This window comes from Bubalus bubalis, chromosome 16 (genome assembly GCF_019923935.1).
Source record: "Bubalus bubalis isolate 160015118507 breed Murrah chromosome 16, NDDB_SH_1, whole genome shotgun sequence".
NCBI lineage: Eukaryota > Metazoa > Chordata > Mammalia > Artiodactyla > Bovidae > Bubalus > Bubalus bubalis.
This window is the reverse complement of record NC_059172.1, coordinates 49291119-49315116: the sequence shown is the minus strand read 5'-3', so window position 1 is coordinate 49315116 and position 23998 is coordinate 49291119. Positions and strand designations below refer to the sequence as shown.

The 23998-nt window shown below is 36.5% G+C and overlaps 1 protein-coding gene across 34 annotated transcripts in view; it reads left to right on the top strand.

Moving 5' to 3' along the window:
* The window catches only part of SOX6 (SRY-box transcription factor 6), a 716878-nt gene that overhangs the window by 290658 nt on the left and 402222 nt on the right, over positions 1-23998 (top strand). For 33 of the 34 annotated variants that reach the window (XM_045162970.1, XM_045162964.1, XM_045162959.1 and 30 more), the window contains one exon: positions 14996-15236. In XM_045162970.1, the coding sequence (XP_045018905.1) occupies positions 15000-15236 (237 nt within the window). In that variant the 5' untranslated portion in view covers positions 14996-14999. Of the gene's footprint in view, positions 1-11715; positions 12226-14995; positions 15237-23998 lie in introns of those variants that run through there. The other variant, XM_045162974.1, reaches the window with a different exon arrangement.

Here is a 23998-nt window from a genome sequence, read left to right as displayed (position 1 = left end):
TATCTCACAACTGTCTGAATTAGAATATAGTTAAATGTTGTTCATCTAGGTTAATCAGAAAAAGCACGCCAGAGCAAGCATTTTGTTGTTCAGTCACTCAGTTGTGTCCGACTCTTTGCGAACCCATGGACTGTAGCACTCCTGGCTTCCCTGTCCTTCACCACCTCCTGGAGCTTGCTCAAACTCACGTCCATTGAGTCAGTGATGCCATCCAACCATCTCGTCCTCTGTCATCTCCTTCTCCTCCTGCCTTCAATCTTTCCCAGCATCAAAGTCTTTTCTAATGAGTCAGGTCTTCGCATCAGGTGGCCAAAATATTGGAGCTTCAGCTTCAGCATCTGTCCTTCCAGTGAATAATCTGGATTGATTTCCTTCAGGATTGTCTGGTTTGATCTCGTTGCGATCCAAAGGACTCTCAAGAGTCTTCTTTAACATCACAGTTGTCAGGACCATGATCTTTCAGGGGAAGCATAGATCATTAATAACCAACAAATATTTATTATAAGATTTACTGTATGAAAATGACAGTGAATCTTTAAGATTTGTATTTCAATAGTTTTGACTACTTCTGTAATCAATTTCACTGTCAAAGAGTCAAATGGATTTGTTAGAAGGTTACCTGCTCTCCTTTCTCCTCTCCTCTCTCCTTTTATAGTTGTCAATCAGTAATTGAGTACCTTGAATCCTAGAAGTAGAAAGGAAGGAAAAAGGGGAAAAGGAAAGACAGAAAATTCTTTGATTATGCTTGGATTAAATGAATATCTAGAATATCTAATTTGAATATTAAAAATAAAGTTCTATAGGAAGTATATGAACTAGTCAAAATTCAGATAATTGAAAATAGTTAATTCATTTAAGTTAGATTTATTATCAGTTACCTTTAATTCTAGTAGCATATTCCCTGGATTTAGATCACTTGAGTTTAAATTCTGCCTTCTGTATTTACTAGGTGTGACCTTAGGCAAGTTTTAATATTTTTTAAATAAACATTTTCATGCCTTGGTTTCCTTTTCCGTAGAACAGGGATAATGTGTGTTACCTAATTATAATTGTTTTGAGGGCTAAGTGAGATAAGATATGTAACAGTGCTCAGCAAAAGGAACTGATACTTTGTAAACATCTAGCAAATACTATTTGTGTATCTTTTCAGTCATCTCTTCATCATCTATCCATCCATCCATAGCTGTTCATCTGTCTGTCCATCTATCCCTTTTCAAATGTTTTTAACAACAGATTGATGATTTGTTTTCCCACAGAATATGTAGAACTTTTGAAGTATAAAATGAATTTAATTGACCAGGGGGTGAGGGAAGAGGAGACAGCCCTGAAGAGCCAAGTTATGTGCAGAGATCTGGAAGTTTTACTTTAAAGCCTCCAGCTAAATGAATACCCTAAATTTATTTCCACCAGTTCATTTAATAAAATTTATATAATTAGGCAAATATTTATGGAGTGTTTTCTTTGTGTAAAATATGTACTAGGTGCTGTGGGAATACAGAGAATTCTAGTATTTTGTTCTTTCCCTGGAAAAGTTTGTAATCTGATTGGGATTACTGGCTCAGATGGTAAACAACCTACCTATGATGCAGGAGACCTGGTTTGAATCCCTGGGTCAGAAAGATCCCCTGGATAAGGGAAGGGCTACCCACTCCAATATTCGTGCCTGGAGAATTCCATGGATAGAGGAGCCTGGTGAGCTGCAGTCCATGGGTTGCAAAGAATCGGACATGACTGAGCAACTAATGCATAAAAATATAATTATAGTATATATTTTAAAAAGATTGTTTAAGATAGTATGCGTTGTGTTGAATGTGTTATATAAAAAAATAAAATTTCAGGGTATTTATAGAAGTGATTAGAAGATGGGTGGATTTAGTTACCTGGAATAGGCTCAGTTAGTTTCCTAGAGATAAGAAAGGAAGGCTGAGGAAATAGGGAAAGGACAGGCAAAGCAAAGGCTGGGAGGTAGCAATTAAGTGAAGTCTGAGTGTATCAGTCTACTAGAGTAGAAGGTTAAAGTGTAGACTACTAGAAGATAAGCTTAGAAAGATTGATTGGGTCTGGATGGAGGGCCTTGAATGCCAGAGTCAGGAGTTTGGACTTTTTCTGTCATCAAAGGAGAGCCACTGATTTTTTTTGATCAAGGGAATGGCTTAATACTGGGTGTGGCAGTAAGACTGATTTGGAGGTGGAGATACTGAAATTAAGGATATCAGTTTACAGTCTGTTGTAAGAGTCAAGGTATGAAGTGTAATAAAGCCCTGTATGAAGGTGATTATGAGTATGGTAAGAAGGTATGAGCGTGAGAAACATTATTAAGAGTTGATGGAGCTTAATGACAGGCTGGCAGTGATGAGCAAGGATAGAAAGGAGAGATAGATTTGGTGTTCATGTTTTGAACTTGGATGATTCTGAGCACTATGCTTCCCTGGGTGTGAATGAATGAGGGAGGGTGTTGGGGAAAAGAATGAATCTAATTTTTAAAAAATTATTTATTTGTTATTTTGACTGTACTGGTCATTGCTGCTACACATGAATATTCTCTGTGTCAGACCGAGGTGGGCTACTCTCTAGTCGTGATGCACAGGCTTCTCACTGTGGTTGGTGGCTTCTCTTGTTGCAGAGCACAGACTCTATGGTGAGCAGCTTTCAGTAGTTATAGTACACGAGCTTAGTTGCCTTGCAGCATGTGGAATTTTCCTGAACCTGGGATCGAACCCATGTCCCTGCATCTGGCAGGCAGATTCTTAACCATTGATCACCAGGGAAATCCCCTATGAATCTAATTTTAAGTTTTGTTGAATATGACATAGCAAGTACATCTTGGCATAATCTTGATATACTTTTCTAGCAGTCATTTGAGGATTGTTGTATTTCAGGGAGATGAGAGAGAGTTCACTATTGGGAATATAGATATAAAAATAATAATTTAGATATCAAGGAATAAGATGTTTGATATACCTGTGGCGGATTCATTTTGATATTTGGCAAAACTAATACAATTTGTAAAGTTTAAAAAAAAAAAAGGATATAGAGAAAGAATAATATATGGGTTGGAAGCCTTAACATGTGAGTGGCATTTTCTGTAATTATAGAGGTACCTTAATTAAAAAAAAAAAACAACTATTTTCTCATCTCTCCATCCTTAATTTCCCCTCACTCTTTCCTCCTCAATGTTACCATTTATCTGCAATGTGTTGTACAATATACTGAGCACTGGGGATCCATTAATAAACAAGGTAGTCATAACCCCTGTGCTCATGGAACATATAGAATAAACCTAAAAAAATAAAATGAAATCTTTAAGTGTTTGCTGTTTTCTTCCATTTATCTTAAGCTTTTGGTAACATTTATATAAGCATTTGTCTCCATGGGTCTAAAAGACATTCTCTGACAACAGATTTGTCTTCTTTTTGTGGACACTTTTTATTATTATTATATTGTGAGGAATATTCTGTAGGATCATAATTTTAGGAATATATTACTCATCACTGAAGTTGAAAAATACTGACTGAACCACATGACCCACTACCACCTCCTGCCACCCTCTTTGCAGACAGGTTTTTATTGTGTCAAGATTATAAGTAAGACCCTTTGGGAAAAGAGCTTTTTGGCAAGATGAAGGAAAAAGATCTTTCCTTTTAGAACAATCTTACTTCTCACATTCAGATTTCTCTTAATGATATGAAATTTATTTCTGATCATAATAAAACTTGTAACTGGACTTTAGACTTTCCCTTTCTCCTATTTCTTCTATCTGTATTCTGCTTTTAATTTTGCCATGAAGTCAACCCAGTACCGTCATCTCACCCTTCTCCACTCTTTACTAATAAAACAGAGGAATGTGGCCATTTCAGGTTTATAAAGGATGAAAGTATCCTTCTAAGAAATGATCTGTAATTATCTGAATTTAAATGCTGAGATACAAGCTCAGGGAATCATATGTTGTTGACGGTCCCTAATTCATTACACTTCCACTCTTTGGTGTACTTCCCCTTCTCCTCTACCTGATCCATTTTTGATTTAGAGGATTATACCTGAGATTATTTAGAACAGAAGTATCAGGTAAAAAGGGAATATAAGTTCAATTCAGTTCAGTTCAGTTGCTCAGTCATGTCCGACTCTTTGCAACCCTGTGGACTGCAGCACACCAGGCCTCCCTGTCCATGACCAACTCCCAACCATCTCATCCTCTGTCATCCCCTTCTCCTCCTACCTTCAATCTTTCCCAGCATCAGGGTCTTTTCAAATGAGTCAGTTCTTCACATCTGGAGGCCAAAGTATTGGAGTTTCAGCTACAACATCAGTCCTTCCAATGAATATTCAGGAGTGATTTCCTTTAGGATGGACTGGTTGGATCTCCTTGCAGTCCAAGGGACTCTCAAGAGTCTTCTCCAACACCACAGTTCAAAAGCATCAATTCTTCAGCACTCAGCTTTGTTTATAGTCCAAGTCTCACATCCATACATGACTACTGGAAAAACCATAGCCTTGACTAGACGGACCTTTGTTAGCAAAGTAATGTCTCTGCTTTTGAATATGCTATCTAGGTTGGTCATAACTTTTCTTCCAAGGAGTCTTTTAACTTCATGGCTGCAGTCACCATCTGCAGTGATTTTGGAGCCTCCAGAAATAAAGTCTGTCACTATTTCCACTATTTCCCCATCTATTTGCCATGAAGTGATGGGACCAGATGTCATGATCTTAGTTTTCTGAAAGGCTGAAGCTCTATACAGTCAGCAAAAGCAAGACTGGAAATATCAGACATTATATATAAAATGTACTTTTCTGATAAAAAGGAGGACATTCTTTTTTATTGAAGTATAGAATTGATTTACAATGTTGTGCTAGTTTCAGGTATATTGCAAAGTGATGCATATATATGTATATATATACACACATATATGTATATATATGTGTGTGTATTCTTTTTGAATTATTTTCCCTTATTGGTTATTACAAGATATTGAATATAATTCTATGTGCTATACAGTAGGTCCTTGTTTATCTAGTTTATGTATAGTACTATGTGTGTGCTAATCCCAAACTCCTAATTTATCCCTTCCTTGTTTCCCCTTTGGCAGCTGTAAGTTTGTTTTCTGTGTCTGTGAATCTATTTCTGTTTTGTAAATAAGTTCATTTGTGTTGTGTTTTAAGATTTGACATATAAGTGATATCATATGATATTTGCCTTTCTCTGCTGACTTACTTCACTTAGTATGACTATCTCTAGGTCTAATTTATGTTGCTGCAAATGGCATTATTTCATTTTTTATGGCTGAGTAATATTCCATTGTATGTATGTACCACATCTTATCTATTCTTCTGTTGATGGACATTTAGGTTGCATTCATGTCTTGACTATTATATGAAGTGCTGCAATGAACATTGAGGTGCATGTATCTTTTTGAAATAAAGTTTTTGTCTCTTCCGGTTCAGGAATGGGATTTCTGGATCATATGGTAGCTCTAGTTTTAGTTTTTTAAGGAACCTCTATACTGTTCTCTATAGTGGCTGCATCAATTTACGTTCCCACCTTTTCTCCACACCTTCTCCAGGATTTATTATTTGTAGACTTTTCGATGATGACTATTCTGACCAGTGTGAGGTGATACCTCATTGTAGTTTTGATACACATTTTTTCTAATAATTAGCAATGATGAACACATTTTAATGCAAAGAAGGACATTATAGATGAGGAAGAAAACTCCTGTTAAGAGTGTTCTGAAATGGAAAGATAGTTTCTGTCATATTGGAAAGAATAATGTAAATCTGAGTGCTTTAAACTTTGAATTAGATATAAAATCACTTTAGTAATACCTTTTAAAAAAGCACTTTGGCTGGAGCAACATCTATATTTATATAGATTACTTAGGAATTTTCAGCATGCGGGAAAAACATGTCAAATTTTCAGAGCTTTAATACTAACCCAGCTTTGGGTTACTGAAATCACTTTCATAGTGGGCCAATCTGGCCACCAAATTTGGATAAGAATTCCAGATGCTGAGTGTCTCAGCATAAATAAAAATTGTGGACATGTACCCAGTGCTTGGTTATTTTTGTAAACTTGGATAGAGATAGATACTAAGTCAATTTTGTGAGGTGAAATTTTGACCTCGGAAATACAGATCACTTTAGAAGACAATAATAAGGCATAACACTTTCATTTTTAGGAAAAAATAAGATAAAAGCTTTTGAAGTTTGAATAATACCTGTCTTTTTCAACTTGCTGAAAGCTTTCTAGGCTAGAGAGAAATATCTGGAAGGGTAGTTTTTATAATGGTCCTACTGCTAATATAAACAACATTATCAGCAGAGATGGCACTGATAACAGTTTGTAAGGCCTTATACTCTGGAAAGTTGTAGTGCTCTTGTTAGTATTTGTATTCACTTTTTATTAATTGGTCTTTCTTATTGTTTTCCATTTTAATTTACTGTAAGACTAATAAATCTTGTTCTTAAATAACAGATTGCATCACAGCATTCAGCATTAAAATGCACTCCTTTTTGGGGGAAGCCAGATAGATGTGTTTACTCTGTAGAGAGATTTAGATTTGATTTTTTGTTTTCTTCATGGTAATTATGTTTGCACTTTGCTGATCACTAGTTGTGCATTATTACAATGGAAGGTGACAATTTGATTGTCTTCAATTGGAGAAACAAGTAATTTTATATTCACTAAGCTGTCAGGTAACACTAACTCACAGTACTAAGAGCTCCTGGCAATGTGGCTTGGCACCTATATTTAACTGCTTTGATGCTTGTGTAACCTCTGCTGAATCAGAAATACTTTGCCTGCTGGAAATGGTTTTCAGTGTTGTACAATGAGGTTTTCATTAAGTAGACAAACTGAAAATGAACTGCAAAGCCACTGTTGTTTCTCTCCTCCCCTTTCCCCTGGTTCCTCCCCCTTCTCCTCTCCTTCCCCACCCTCGCCTGTTCCCCTCCCGCTTTCTCTTCTTCCTAGTCTTTCTCCTCTTATTTGATAGGAACCTGAAGTTTATACCTTATTTCATTACATGAAAGAGAGAAATTGCTGGCTTGCTTTATTTAGCTAAAGGAGAACCTCAGAGATTAGCTTCCTTACGTAATTTTGCTCACTGATACCATTTGTGAGCCTTCACTTTTTGAAACTACATAGTATCAATGTTCATTTTTCTCTTTTTTCTGGCAATACTGAAAAGTGAAAATAGAGGTGACAGCTTCCTACATACCTTTTCTCTCTGAGAAGTTATTGTTCTGGTTTATAATTTTATTGATAATTGGGTAAGATATCCTGTAATTGGGCTTTCATACTTGTGGATTTGTTTCAAGCTGACAAAGACGTATTTAGTATTTACTTTAAAAATTATGGTTCTCATTTCATGTGAAGAGGAGATTCAAAGTGAATGTATATAAAGAAGTTCATTTTACTAATATTTTAGACAGCTTTCTTTCACTCAAGCCAAATAGAAGTCTTTCACTTGAGGGATAAAATCATTGTGTGTGATTAAAATCCTCTTAGTAAGTATATTTATAGCAGCCATTGTTTGGTTTTTCTCTTATTGTTAGGTGACTGATTTTATTTATGTATTCTAGGCCTGGCTTTCCAAAGCAAAGATCTCAACAAGTAATTGGTGGATTAGCTTTGAGAAAAATTCAGTATTATTTCTATCAAGCACAAAGTATAGAGGTTACATGAAGGCAAGTTGTTTTGATCCCAGGAAGAAACTGGATACTCAGAGACACATGTAATAATTATAGGTTTTCCATAGGCAATCCGTCAGGCAGGCCAGTCATTAGGCTGGTTGCCTGCCTCTTCCAGCAGATACTAACCAATTAGACAGAGGTGGTTACGTGATGTAACATTATCAGGAGAAACAATTCATGAGTCAAAGCATTCCAAGACATATGAGCTCTAGTCCAAAGAACAGTCTTAAGCTATATAAAGTGACAGCAATATTGTCAGCTAAATATAAACTCTAGAAACACAAACTTTGATGACTTGAGAAGAATCTGTTCCAGGTAGTCCCTGTTTTGTAAGAACCTCAGAAGGCCTTTGAAGACAATTTTGGAGCTTTGGTGTGAAAAATTAGAAGCCTTAGATAAGTCAAACTCCATTAATTTAAGCCCCTTCTTAGACGTACTTCAAGGGCTTCAAGCCTTTTTCATTTGCCTCATCACTACTGATTTGACAGCTAACTCAAATTAGTGAGTTTTCTTCTAGCAGATATTGTCTGTATACGTTACCATATATATTCTGAAAGAGCCACTACAAACTTTAAAAGATAGGTTTATAACTCTCCAGGGTAGCTCTGAAAGCAGTAACCTTTTTCATGGAATTTTCTGATTTGCTATTAAGGAGATGGAAGAGGGAGAAAAAGCTGGCAGAAGCATAGGGAAGTTTGGAGGTGGAGTGAGGGACAGGTGCTAGTGCTGGATAAAACAATACAGAGAATCAAAAACAACCCTCAGGCTGTACATGAGTGAATTGCGGGTGGGTGGAGAAAAGTTTAAAAAGGTTTATCTTAACTTTAATGTCTGAAAAGGGGCCCTCCCTCAGCCTGTCCCAATACTTAAAGGTGGAAATTAGAGGTTCAGGAAGAGGATTTTTAAATCACTCTTTGCTCTAGGCTGGGTGGACTGGCATCTTTTGTAGGGGTTTCTGGGTATTGTGCATTTTGGCAGCTGAACATATCTGTTACTCATGCTCCTTAAAATGAGAGGCACTGTGTTATATTTTTGGAAAATTAGTTGTTTATTTCTCAGTATCAAATCAATTGCAGCATTAAATTAACAGTGAAGTATCTGACTGAAATAAGTCTACCTTGGTAGCCTGGGGCTGAGTTGCAAAAATAAATGTGAATGTTGGCCTGAATTTTTAATTTTTTCTTTAAATAAACCAACTATTAAAATGTTGCTTTATGTTAAAAACAGGGCTTCTTTTGAGTAAATGTAGCACACCTAAGAAATGAATGCCATTTGATAATAACCTTAGAAGTAATGAAAACATTAAAAAAAAAAACAGGTTAAAATATTGTTCTAATAAATTCAGTGGCTTCTTTGGATAATTATGCCAGTCCCAAATGATAGTATTGAAGTGAATTTTTTCCATGCAATGGTAAAAGGGAGAAAAAAGCAATTTCAAGTGACTGTGCCTTATGAGAAAGTTGTTTTAAAAATTCCTAACTTTTAGACATAAAAATAACTTTAAAAAATAGCACTACCAAATAAGAAAGATTTAAAGTTCTAGAAAGTAAGGTTTGTCTGAGATAGAATACTTAATGTGTAGATATCCAGTCCTCACCATTTTACCCAGTCTTGGACCAGCTAATCTTGATTTCTTATTAAAGAATATAAAATAAATTTACTGTCTGAGTAGGTTGATAATGGTGTAAGCATTCAGATTTTATTCTGGAGTTTTCGAATAAAATAATAATCTTCCTAGAAGCACTCTTACTGGCTTCCTAGAAAACTTTATCAATTACTGGGGACTTCATCTCCTACCATCTCATTTTCAGAAGTCCTAAGCCCTGAAGTTCTTCCCAGTGGCTGGCATCCTGGGAATTCACTTGATCTGCTGGGCAGAGACATTTCAAACTCGGGGAACACATGATGGGAATTTAGTTTTATGTGTCCCAGAGATATGTAATTCTCTTTGGAGATTTTACTTGATAATAGCTATGCCCCAGAAAACCATCTTGTTTAACCAATGTGATAAGTTGACAATGTAGTTTTTCTCTCTGATTATAATGTACTCTGTGTAGTCAATACACTGGTACCATGTGAGTGTAATTTCCTCTTTTATTTTATCTCCAATGCACTGTATTATAAATAAACAGTTAAAAAAAAACACCAAACAAATCTGTTGCATCTCCTTTTAAGATTGTACCACTGTAGACACTTGTTCTAGGAAAGTAGAATTGGGCGCATTTGATTGCATTTAAATTTTTCATGCTTCAGCAGTTTGTCTGGGAGCACAGTAAAGAAAAATCCCATGAGCGAGGATAGTTTAGAATAATAGAACTTGATTTTGTGTATTATAGCGGCAACATTTGTGCTGCTTTAGTTAGGGTTGTGTCAGCACTTCCATTATAAACCCCTGTTTTCAGGGGGTATATAGCTAGGGAGTTTTTTTTTTTTTAATACAAATTAAAAAAACAATTCATTTGAATGATTTTTAAGTTATAATAGTGCAAAAATAAAACAAAGTTAAGTCACATAGAAATTGACCATTTTCACAAAGCTTTTAATTCTTTTGCTTATTAGTTGTACATGAAAGTGAAAGTGAAAGCCACTCAGTCGTGTCTGACTCTTTGTGACCCCATGGGCTATACAGTTCCTACAATTCTCCAGGCCAGAATACTGGAGTGGGTAGCCGTTCCCTTCTCCAGGGGATCTTCCTGACCCAGGGAACAAACCCAGATCTCCCGCATTGCAGGCAGATTCTTTTTTTTTTTTTTCTTTTCTTTTTAAACTTTACATAATTGTATTAGTTTTGCCAAATATCAAAATGAATCCACCACAGGTATACATGTGTTCCCCATCCTGAACCCTCCTCCCTCCTCCCTCCCCATTCCATCCCTCTGGGTCGTCCCAGTGCACCAGCCCCAAGCATCCAGTATTGTGCATCGAACCTGGACTGGCAACTCGTTTCATACATGATATTTTACATGTTTCAATGCCATTCTCCCAAATCTTCCCACCCTCTCCCTCTCTCACAGAGTCCATAAGACTGTTCTATACATCAGTGTCTCTTTTGCTGTCTCGTACACAAGGTTATTGTTACCATCTTTCTAAATTCCATATATATGCGTTAGTATACTGTATTGGTGTTTTTCTTTCTGGCTTATTTCACTCTGTATAATAGGCTCCAGTTTCATCCACCTCATTAGAACTGATTCAAATGTATTCTTTTTAATGGCTGAGTAATACTCCATTGTGTATATGTGCAGGTAGATTCTTTACCAGCTGAGCCACAAGGGAAGCCCATTAGTTGTACATGGGCAGCAGCTAAAGTAAGATACTATTCTAATACACTGTGGGGGTGGAAGTTTTTGTAATGGAAAATTACTGATATGAGGATTAAAAATAAAAATCAGCATCCCATGTGATATTTTAAAACATTAAAGCAAGTGTATATTTGATCTATGAGTTTCTAAAGAAGAGTAGCCATGGTGCAATGATTATAGTGAAGGCATTATCAAAAGTAAAGTATCTGTGCAGCTTCCTCAATGCAGTTTAGTTGGTCTAGTGAAAGGGAAAGCTAAAGTAAAGAACTGAGATAAATGAGAATGTAATCAGAAAATTGAAGGATTCTGTAACAAAATACTTGTGCAAAAGTAGTCAGTAAATTGAATCTGAGACATTTAATTTAAGTAAATCTAAGACATTTAATCGGAGAAGGCAATGGCACCCCACTCCAGCATTCTTGCCTGGAAAATCCCATGGATGGAGGAGCCTGGTAGGCCGCAGTCCATCGGGTCGCTAAGAGTCGGACACGACTGAGCGACTTCACTTTCACTTTTCACTTTCATGCACTGGAGAAGGAAATGGCAACCCAGTCCAGTGTTCTTGCCTGGAGAATCCCAGGGACGGGGGAGCCTAGTGGGCTGCCGTCTGTGGGGTCACACAGAGTCGGACACTACTGAAGCGACTTAGCAGCAGCAGCAAGACATTTAATAAACTTCATTAAAAAAGAATTTGTGCACATTTTCCTTTTAAAAATGCAACAAAATCACCATCTAAAACAAAAAGCTTTAACAAAACTATCCGTAAAAGACAAATCTGAAATAAGCCCAACAATTTAATCAAAAGGAAATGTCTACAGTGAGGCAATACCTAGCTAAAAGAACAAGTCACCTTTTTTCTCTGCTAACAACATATTGAGAACTACAGAAGCACAAGAAATTAAATAAAATGTGATATGGAAAAGTGTTCTTGGAACAAAAAATGTGAATTTCTTTCCTAAAGGGAGGGATTTTGAAGTTGAGTAAGCCTTCCTCGGTTGTTAGCTATTATGGTCTATCCATTTCTCCTCCTTGTCCCTTAATGAAGTTGTGAACTGAGGATGAACAGTCAGATTTAATATTGCTTTTTGTTGGCAGCCTATATTTTATTTGCAACCCTGATACACATTTGTATTTGTAGGTGCAAAATAAAACACAGATTGTGTGATGTTATAAATTGGTAGCTTTCCTGAATGGTCACTGGAGGAATCACCAGAAGACTGTTGATGAAGTAGAGGTGAAGCCTTTCCTCACTAATTGTATTCAGCGTGTAATTTCTAAACTTCCCTCTGAATTTTGATTTTCAATTAACACTCCCCATTTGAAGATAATTTTCTATTTAATGTAATTGCAGGAAATAATTTATTGGCTGATTAAGACTGAGGGCCCAGCCTTCCTTAAGAAAACACTCTAACAAACCAGCCTTTAAACTCAACCCATGGCTTTGGACAGATTTCGTCTATTTTTACAGCTGCATGGTTGTGTTTAATTAGGATTGTGCACTATTGTTCATTGGTGCAGTTTATAGTTGAAATTATTCTTAAGAGACTTTTCATTTTGGGTTTTGTGTTGTGATTAATTTATACTAAACCAACAATCACAGATATTGCTATTGGAAGGAGCCAAGTCACTTTATAATAAGAGGATGTTTGTTGGGGAACTAAAGTCACTCTGAGTTTTGGATTATGACTTTCAATTGTATTTAGCTGTTTTAAAAAGCAGCAGTAAATTCATTCTTTTGTCTTTAATGTGAATGATTACATTATTGGTACTGTTATTATCTGAACTATGAAAACACTCTTGTTAATGGCAAGCTCTTGATAAACTTGCAGAACAGTTATAATTTGCCTGGTTTTACTATAGTGATTATGAGGCTAGTGAAATAAGTTCTAGATGATTCCTGTATACTAAGAAGCATCCTGTGGTATCATTTTCTGTAAGTTTATATACATTTCTCCATTTGTCAGTACTGAAAGAAATTAGTCAAGGATAGTCTTAAGTAATTCTTTGATATAGTACTCTTTAGAACATTCACTTTTTTCTCCTCAAAGAAAACATAGATATACTTCTGTACTTTCTTTTCTCCATATTATTTTCTAGTATCAAGTCTAATAGATTATTTTTTTTACCATTTATAGAATGATTAATAAAGTAGGTATCAGCATTTTAATATGTTTCAAAGCACTTCAAAAGCCTGTAATACTTTTATTTAGAACTGTGCATAATTAGATTAGCTGATCTTATATTAATTTTTTTCACTGTAGGATACTAAATCTGAGCCCCCTCATTAATTGTGAGAAATTTAGCATTAGCTGTTAAATCCTATGTGAAACATGGGCTGCTACATAAAAACTACTGTTTAAATTGGAATTAACTTAATTATTTTTCTTTGCACTTGATATTTCCTTCACTGCAATATTCATGAAAGCATGTGACAGATTTGTAAATTTAACTGTTAATCTCAGATTTCTAGACCCTTTAATCAGTATTTATTTGTCTGTAGAAACAGTACTAGCAAGTTAATGATTTGCTAATTTGAAAAATGCTCATGTGGTTTCCTATGTTAACTGATTTGTGCATTTTTTAAAAAATGGTATGAAATCAATTAATGTTAAAGAGCAATTAAGGTGGAGATTTTATTCCTTTCGTTACACAGCAATTTTAGAGCTAAATAAGCTATAAAACAAAAACACTGTAAAGTTTTAGAAAAATATTCAGTTGCCTCTTCTTTTAAGTTATAAACTTTTAGTGACTTTATTTCTAGGCACAATAGCTAAGAAAATCATCTTGATAAAGAAATGTATTAAAAGGTTTGAAATTCTGTTTAATAATCTTGATTTTCTGATTGTATATGAAAGTACAGAAAGAAGACCTTGTGCTGATTGTAGCTGATGTTTACTTGTAGATACATAGAGAATGTTCAGTAATTGTTTTTGGAGTTTTGAAAATATTATGTGTAGTAAACACTTTACTGGGTTTCTCAGATGGTGCTAGTGGTAAAGAACACCACCTGCCAATGCAGGAGATGCCTGAGACAAGGGTTTGATCCCTGGGTTGGGCAGATCCCCTGGAGGAGGGCATGGCAACCCACTCCAGTATTCTTCCCTGGAGAATCCCATGGCCAGAGGAGCCTGGTGGGCTACAATCTGTGGGGTTGCAAAGAGTCAGACATGACTGAAACGACTTAGCATGTAAACACTCGGGCATTTTACTATGTTCATAGTAGATGCTTTAAATCTTATATATACTTTCTAAGATAAAACAGAGGCATAGTTATTTCATGTACTCAATTAAAATGTCACAAAATTGCCTTAAGAATAATCTAGCACCATCAGCCACTCAATCGATATGTCACTTAAAAGTTTAGTTATAGCAGTTGAGACACCTTGAAGATCTTTACAAAAAGATCAGATTGGCACTAGTCAGTGTTAGGCCTAATACTCATTAACATAAGGTGTAAACTAAAGATGTCTGGACTAAGTTTGTTTGGGATTTTCATCATAGATTACTTTCTCTCCTGATTATATGATTATATTTTCTTACATAGACTTCCTTTGTTTCTATGTAAAGCATAAGAGAAATTTGGATGCTTGTAAATTCATTCTCCCAACTGGTTCATCTGCTGTTTATCTTTTCATTTTTTCTATTCTTTTTTTGCTAGCCATCAACTGAATTACTCTTAATAATCTAGTTGGAAGAACTGAGAGGAAAAATGCACACATACATATACTATACATTATGAAAACTCATTCCATAATAATTTCATTTGTGGACTGGTAAAGAAGAAAATGTACAGCAATTACTGGGAAGTTTGCTGAGTTAAAAGCAAAGAAGAAAGTGAAACATTAGCTAAGAATTCTTTTTTCAGTGATTTAGATTAGATCATAAATATTTCTGAAGTTAGAGAACTTTCCTTTTTTTCCTAAATTAGTCAAATATAAGTGATGGTTTATTCTTTTGTCATTGACAGTCCTTTTAAAAATCCATGCTGTTTCCTTGTTTTGTAGAAGAATGTCTTCCAAGCAAGCCACCTCTCCATTTGCCTGTACAGCTGATGGAGAGGATGCAATGACCCAAGATTTGACCTCAAGGGAAAAGGAAGAGGGCAGTGATCAACATGTGGCCCCCCATCTGCCTCTGCACCCCATAATGCACAACAAACCTCACTCTGAGGAGCTACCAACACTTGTCAATACCATTCAACAGGATGCTGACTGGGACAGTGTTCTGTCGTCTCAGCAAAGAATGGTGAGCTTTTAAAATCTGGCCACTGTCCCTAAATGTGTCTGTTATTATGGGCTCATTACAAATATGTGTTTTAGAGAAAGCTCAAAATTTGTAGCATTAGAGTTATTTGTGTTCAGGCCTTGGTGGCTCAGATGGTAAAGAATCCACCTGCAGTGTGGGAGACCTGGGTTCGATCCCTGCATTGGGAAGATCCCCTGGATGAGAGCATGGCAATCCACTCCAGTATTCTTGCCTGGAGAATCCCTGTGGACAGAGAAGCCTGGCGGGCTACGCAAAGAGTAGAGGTGTAGGGAGTCACAAAGAGTCGGACATGACTGAGTGACTAAGCAGAGCACAGCACATGAAAACAGCCACCATGTCTATTATTAATATACTACTGCTGCTGCTGCTGCTGAGTCGCTTCAGTCGTGTCCGACTCTGCGCGACCCCATAGACGGCAGCCCACCAGGCTCCTCTGTCCCTGGGATTCTCCAGGCAAGAACACTGGAGTGGGTTGCCATTTCTTTCTCCAACGCATGAAAGTGAAAAGTGAAAGTGAAGTCGCTCAGTCGTGTCCAACTCAGCGACCCCATGGACTGCAGCCTACCAGGCTCCTCCAGCCATGGGATTCTCCAGGCAAGAGTACTGGAGTGGGGTGCCATTGCTTTCTCCAATATACTACTAGTTAGTGGGCAAATTGGAAAATGATTTGTGGTTTAGATTTTGCCCATTATTAGGTCAACTCGCCAAGAAGGATTTAGTTTAATTTTGAGGAAAATTTGGTTATCTTATTCTCTGATTCTCTGTGTTTAAGATAGTGAACTTAATAACACAAAATAGGTATGATCCAATAAAGTGTGGCAGTGTATTAATGTGGAAAAATTATAATAAGCAAACGTATCTATGTGAATGAGGTCATAGAGTGAATACATCTTCAGTAAGGAAATGCAAGTATTTATCATTTTTAACAGTCATTCTTGACTAATAATAAAGCTTTTCTCACTTATGTGCCTACATATTAATTTCAAAAGGACATGCAAAGCTCCTAAGTATCATTCAGTCAAACTGCAGGAGTTTGCCCTAAAGGTAGAACAGCATCAAATACATGCAATGTATTGGCCTACTTTCTCCTGTTAAGTTCTACCTGTAACCATTAAAACAGGCACCATAATAAGTGACATTACTTATCTAGTTTAAAGCAAAAGTATTCAATTTTTTTAGCATTTATAACTGACTGATCTTAACATATTTTATTAGATTAGGAATTTTAAATCCTGTTTTACATGTCTTAACTCTTGGTTAAATTAATGAAAAATATTTTAAGTGGGAAATGAAGAAAAGTTTTATCCTTTAATAAAAAATTAAGTAATATTTAAAAATGCCTCTTTTTATATTTAAAAATTCTTGCTGTATTGTCTCAAAACTAGTTCAAAGACTTAATTCCATAATTTATGGAGGCAGACATTTCTCTTTTTCAGATGATTTCTCAGTCACAATTAGTACTCTGAAGCAGTAGGTGAGAAATAGAGAATTGGACTAGACTAACTGTTCTAGACCAACTTTAGATTCAAAGGGGATCATCATTATACAATTAGACCCACTGGAAGATTTGTTTTCCTTGCATAGGGAAAAGAAAAGATATGGTTGGAAAGATTGTCTGGATAAGATCCAGTTATCCAACAAGATCTTATATTAATAGATAACTTTATGCAAGTGAGATTTGATTCTAAGCAGAATAGGAAGCCCTTGAAGTGTTTAAGAACTTCCAAAAGAGAATTTCTGACTGTATTATGAATAGATGGGAGGGAGACAGAGTGAAAGGAGGAAGATCTGCGGGAAAGCTACTTGAGAAATCCAGGTCGAGATGATGGTGGCTTGGGTTAGTGTAGAGGCAGATCAGATAAAGAGAAGGGATGGGTTCAAGATATATTTTAGCCTTTATGCCAAATATACTTATGGACAAATCAAAATAACTACACTGGAAAATACAAGTTGAGGCAGAAATAATACAGTTCAGATTTTACTTCTTTAGAGCACTCTACATTTTTCTTAGTAAAATTTATTTTGTATATTAGCAAGTGCAAAATTGCTTTGGTGAGTTAGTCTCAAAGTTTTATGATCTAATATTTTGTCAGAAAATAGATATTAATAATTTGCTTACCAAATTTATGTTAAGTGGGATTTATGGTAGCATAAAATAGTTTAAGTATACAAATATGTTATATTAACATAAAAGAAATCATATTTGCTGGAAATGTTTTCAAACTTTCATTCTCTTCTGATATCAATCATTACTTTCCACTGGAGCCTTTGTATATTCTGAATGTCTGGAAGCCAAAATATTTTGTTTTAGCTCCCACTCTATGGTATTTCCCAGCTGTGTACTTATATGGTATAATAAAAGGATTTAACAATTGGGAAATAGCAGCTGCATTTGGAAATTCCCTTTTGTGCTCCCTTTTCATTTGATAGATTCAGTAATGTATAACAAGTGTAACATCAGACCTGTAATGACTTATACCCCAAGGATTATATCACTGACCAAGTTTTCTCAACCAAGCAAAGGAAAACAATAGCAAGATTTTAGGTTTCTGGACAGTCTTGCAAACCTATATATAGAGAATATGAGTGCTGGGGTAGGGTAACTATGGTTAGAGTAAAATTTAATAAACACTTTGCCTCATTCTACATTCAAGTAAATTAAATCCAGAGTAGTTGTTATGAGGTTAAGTGAAACTTGTAACTCTCTTCAGTGGATCGTATTTGTTATACATTGTAACTGAACTTGTAAAATCAGCATGGAGCAATAGGAAACAAGAGTGCCTGGAGTGGAATGGGTGAGGGAGAGAGTGGTATGATATCAAATCTAGGAGGCAGGCAGATGACAGGTACTATGGGGTATCATAGGCTACAGTGAGGTGTTTGGTTTACTTTAAGTGAAGGAGGAAGCCACTGGAAGATTTTAAGTAGGACACTACCATGATTTGATTTATTATATTTTGAAAACATCATATTAGCTGCTGTGTACAGAATGGATTGCAAGAGATGACACCAGAAACAAGGGCACTTATTGAGAAAACCTTTGCAGTAGTGCAGGTGAGAGTTTGATGATGAGTGAAAGAGGGGGCAGTTAGGGAAGTCATTCTTTGAAGAGTTCCATAGAGTCTGACGGAGAAGGCAATGGCACCCCACTCCAGTACTCTTGCCTGGAAAATCCCATGGACGGAGGAGCCTGGAAGGCTGCAGTCCATGGGGTCACTGAGGGTCGGATACGATTGAGCGACTTCACTTTCACTTTTCATTTTCATACATTGGAGAAGGAAATGGCAACCCACTCTAGTGTTCTTGCCTGGAGAATCCCAGGGACGGCGGAGCCTGGTGGGCTGCCATCTATGGGGTCGCACAGAGTCGGACATGACTGAAGCGACTTAGCAGTAGCAGCATAGAGTCTGAAGATGACAAGATTCACACAGAGGGTGAGTAGGGTATTTTATGTAATATACACTTGGGTAGAAATTTAGTCAATAATATTTTATAACACAAAGTAAAGTTGATGAGACCAGGGTGTGGGGAAGGATAGGCAATGCTCCTGCACCAAGAGTGTTCCATGTGAGGACAGAAGCATTTTGCCTAACAAGGAGCTGTTTACAGGTGACTTCTGGGGTAGGTTATGGGAATGTGGCCTGGATACCAACATTATCTCTTATAAGATCCCCAAAGTGACAGGATTATAAGTGGGACCTCCTGCACGCACGTGTACCTATGCACTTGCATGCATTCCCATGTTATATATCTTAACACAAATGGGATTATATGCATTTGGCTCTTAATTACTAGTCTAATTAGGTAGAAATAATCATACTGGACCCTCAGGTCCAGATATCAGAATTCCTTATTTTAGAGACCTATTTAAATTCCTGAAAGTTTTACCTCCTAGATAAGTTTTAAAAGTAATTTTCCACTATAAATAAAAGATGTCAATAAATCCTTAGTTGCAATTTAAAGAAAATAATAGGCATATTGAGATATTTAATAAATAACTGTTGGGAATAATACTTCCCTGCTTGCAAACAATTTCTCCTCTCTGTCTTTCTTGCTTTCAGTTCAGCGAAGTTGCTAATCCACTCTGAAGCATTCTATATAGTTTGTTTTGAGTTATAAAAATTCTGGTGTGGATTTTGTACCTTTTCTAGAATGGAGCCGTTGCCACTACATGATAACGTAGCCTAGGAACTTTGAGTGAGGATTTAATCCTTTCCAGTCATGCTTTATATTGTGAGAGACTTTTAGAAGGTTTCTGATTTTGTTATCTTTTAAAAGATTTTAAAAACTTGAATTGTCATGCTTTTGGTACGATGTAGTCACTTAAGGTAGTAGGCAGCACTCAAAATTTATTTCCTCACTTTTATTGAGACTATGCTTTAGAAAATGTAGTGAAACCCACTAGTTCTCCTGGTTCAAACCATGTGTGAGGTTTATATTCATCTATTTGGTACCTGATTGGGTCTGTTGAAGCACTGGGGAAAAAAACCCATACACTAGCAAGGTTTAGACCTGAGAAATTTAGTTATTCAGTTCAGTTCAGTTCAGTTCAGTTGCTCAGTCGTGTCTGACTCTTTGTGACCCCATGAATTGCAGCACGCCAGGCCTCCCTGTCCATCACCAACTCCTGGAGTTCACTCAGACTCACGTCTGAGTGATCGAGTCAGTGATGCCATCCAGCCATCTCATCCTCTGTTGTCCCCTTCTCCTCCTGCCCCCAATCCCCCCCAGCATCAGTGTCTTTTCCAATGAGTCAACTCTTTGCATGAGGTGGCCAAAGTATTGGAGTTTCAGTTTTAGCATCATTCCTTCCAAAGAAATCCCAGGGCTGATCTCCTTTAGAATGGATGGTTGGATCTCCTTGCAGTCCAAGGGACTCTCAAGAGTCTTCTCCAACACCACAGTTCAAAAGCATCAATTATTACCACTCTCATTTGGGGATTTTTGGATATCCATTCACTTTAGGTAAAATTCAAACCTAGACTTCTGTTAATAAGTGAAAATGTTCCTCCTTGCTCCTGAGTTGTGAAACATTTTCAAGGAAGCCCTATAGAAGATTTCCCATTTTCTAGAACTCTGAAACTATATTAGCACACAGTATTGTCCATCTTTAAATGCATCTCAGAAACATAATGACAGCAATTTACTTACAGTTTGGACCAAAAAATAAAGCTATATTTTATGTCATGGTGCGAACAGTGAAATAGACAACTAATGCTGTCTAGATCAATGTGTTAACATTCAGTTCGGTCGCTCAGTCGTGTCTGACTCTGCGACCCCATGAATCGCAGCACGCAGGCCTCCCTGTCCATCACCAACTCCTGGAGTTTACCCAAACTCATGTCCATCAAGTCGGTAATGCCATCCAGCCATCTCATCCTCTGTCATCCTCTTCTCCTCCTGCCCCCAATCCCTCCCAGCATCAGACTCTTTTCCAATGAGTCAACTCTTCGCATTAGGTGGCCAAAGTACTGGAGTTTCAGCTTTAGCATCAGTCCTTCCAATGAACACCCAGGACTGATCTCCTTTAGAGTGGACTGGTTGCATCTCCTTGCAGTCCAAGGGACTCTCAAGAGTCTTCTCCAACACCACAGTTCAAAAGCATCAATTCTTTGGCACTCAGCTTTCTTCACAGTTCAACTCTCACATCCATACATGACCACTGGAAAAACCATAGCCTTGACTAGATGGACCTTTGTTGGCAAAGTAATATCTCTGCTTTTCAATATGCTATCTAGGTTGGTCATAACTTTCCTTCCAAGGAGTAAGCGTCTTTTAATTTCATGGCTGCAATCACCATCTGCAGTGATTTTGGAGCCCCCCGAAAATAAAGTCTGACACTGTTTTCACTGATCACCTTTATATATGCACACCTTGTTTATCATTCTTGTTATTAAAAATATATATTTAATACTATAAAGCAATTATCCTTCAATTAAAAAATAAATAAAAATTTTAAAGTATATTAAAAAAAAAACTTTCCTAAAGTGACTCATTTAAACAAGATGATTATTAATACATCTTTCTAAATATATTTTTTGGAAAAGTTTTCTTACTTAGCTATTATCAAAATCTTTATCAAAAGTAGAAACAGTGACATGCTCTAGAATAGCTGGCTTTTTCCCCTTTGGGCAAGAAGGAATCAGGTATGCATGCTGATTAACACACTCCAGTCATTAATGTGTGATTATGTGGGCTGCATATTGAGCACCTGCCAAAATATAAAAACCCAGTACTTTGCTACATCTGTGTTTTGGATTTCTTTTGTATTTTGATAGTTCAAGGAAAATCAGACCCCTGTATATATTTTTTTCAGTAAAATAAAATTGTGTGTATATAATATTTTCAAGGAGTTGGGATATGCTATGTTTATCTTTATTTTAATCTTTGAGGCTGTATAAGATTCAGTGACTGGGGTTTGCAGAGCTCTGACTGTAACATGAATCTCTTAATGAACTCCGTCATCAACCTTCACTTACAATCTGCAGCATTCCTTCATGTTCATAAGGATTATCTTTTCTGGGATTCAGCCAATATTCCTCAAATTTGCTTTATTTTTGCGTCATACCTTTATGTGTCATAAATATCTTGTTTTCATTTCTTTCACCAATAAGCTGTTAGTGTACACCTCATAGTGATGTTAGGGCTGCTCCTATGGTTTGATTTTTTCCTATCCATTATCCATTGGCAAATACTCCTTCATGACCAAAGTGTAGTTTAGGGCTTATAGCATTTCCAGACACTTAGGAAAAGTCACTTGTGGAAAATTATTTAAAATCTAATTGATTACTAATAGAAAATCTTGTATAATCTAGTCTAACAGAAGAGCTTGATTGAACAGGCCTATTCTCCTTAGGTTTTATTTTCTTGATGGATTTAAATAGCATTTGAATATAGTAGAAGATTTAAAAAGTAAGCTTCTTGTTAAAATTGGTCAGTATCAATCATTGGAAGCTGATCTTAGGACACCAGTAATTTTCTGATTAAAGCAGAACTTCACAAACAAATTTCAGTCTATAGATAGTTCTGATTAATGTACACGTTCTTGTGCAGAATTCCTTCTTGCCCAGTGATGACTTGGATACATCACTGTAATGAAACACCATAACTTGTATAATGAAATCTGCACATTTCTATTACTTCTAAGCAGCATGGTATGGAAAGAAATATACATGTGTATGTATAGCATGCAGTTAACTATTTACATGACCAATTTGAACTTTTTCAAGATTAGAATGAGATATGAATCTTAAAGTCCTTCTAGATCAGCATGAAAAAGATGGTGGTGGATATTATGGCATATTGTTTTGGGAGGATAAAGCTGGGGTTGGGTTTGCACTCCTCCAGATCAACCTTCTTAGTTTACTTTGAAGAGGGTTACTTTCCATAAAGTCAACTTAACACGACAAATTCTGGTACCACCATTTATTTGGAGATGAGATTGTAAGGGCTCTCTTTGATTATTAAGTCAACCCACCTGCACTAAGCAGGAAAGACCCTGCTTGTTCCTTCCATGAACGTATCTAATCTTTTTGGAACACATCTAATGAATGTGCCTTGCTGCTGCTGCTGCTGCTGCTAAGTCACATCAGTCATGTCCGACTCTGTGCGACCCCATGGATGGCAGCCCACCAGGCTCCCCCGTCCCTGGGATTCTCCTGGCAAGAACACTGGAGTGGGTTGCCATTTCCTTCTCCAATGTATGAAAATGAAAAGTGAAAGTGAAGTCGCTCAATCGTATCCGACCCTCAGTGACCCCATGGACTGCAGCCTTCCAGGCTCCTCCGTCCATGGGATTTTCCAGGCAAGAGTACTGGAGTGGGGTGCCATTTCCTTCTCCGAGGGAATGTGCCTTAATCACCTTCATATGTAAATTATCCCACTGTTTATCCTCTGCAGTAAGAACTTTTCCTTGCTTTCCAAGAGAAATGTAACCTTTTAAAAGATGAACAACTTCAAGCTATTTTTTCTTTTGTTAATATAGATTTCAATGTGATGACATATTTATTTTTTATACTATTAACCTTTTAAGTATTACTTTGGCATTACAGTAGTTCCATGACCTCTAGGCATTATTTTTCTAGGTGATGCAAATTAAGTTCAATAGTAATATCCCTGTGTAAACCACATCTTCAAATCCAAAGTATGAATTACAGATTTTTGCTAATAAAAATTGTACAATCAGGTAAAAATTAGAAATGAATATTTATGCATGTCATCTATCTTCTTTATATTTCATTAGTGCCCTAGAAAATGGGAAACCCTATTTAATAAAATGATTAGAAATTATTTTGTAAACTTTTGTTTTGATTATAATTTAATCAAATTTGGGTTTTTTTAAATCTAATTTTTACTGCCAGTGTACTGAGAATACCTAGAATACAATAATTTCAAGTTCATCAAACTTTTGGGTCAAATGTGCTCTCAGTCAAGCATAGATAGTTTAGGGTGGTACGCACGTTAGTTGCTTAGTCTTCTCCAACTCTTTGCGACCCCAAGGAGTGTAGCCGGCCAGGTAGGTGCCTCTGTCCATGGAGTTCTACAGGGAAGAATAGAAGAGATTAGTTTACCTTAAAAGACAAAGAATTAGGACTTTTTTTTTTTTTGGAAATTAGTGTTATATAGGAATTATTTGGTTCATTCTAGTGGTTAGTTAGTAGTTTCTCCTCTGTTCATGGAACTCTCCAGACAAGAATACTGGAATAGATAGCCATTCCCTTCTCTAGGGGATCTTCTTTGAC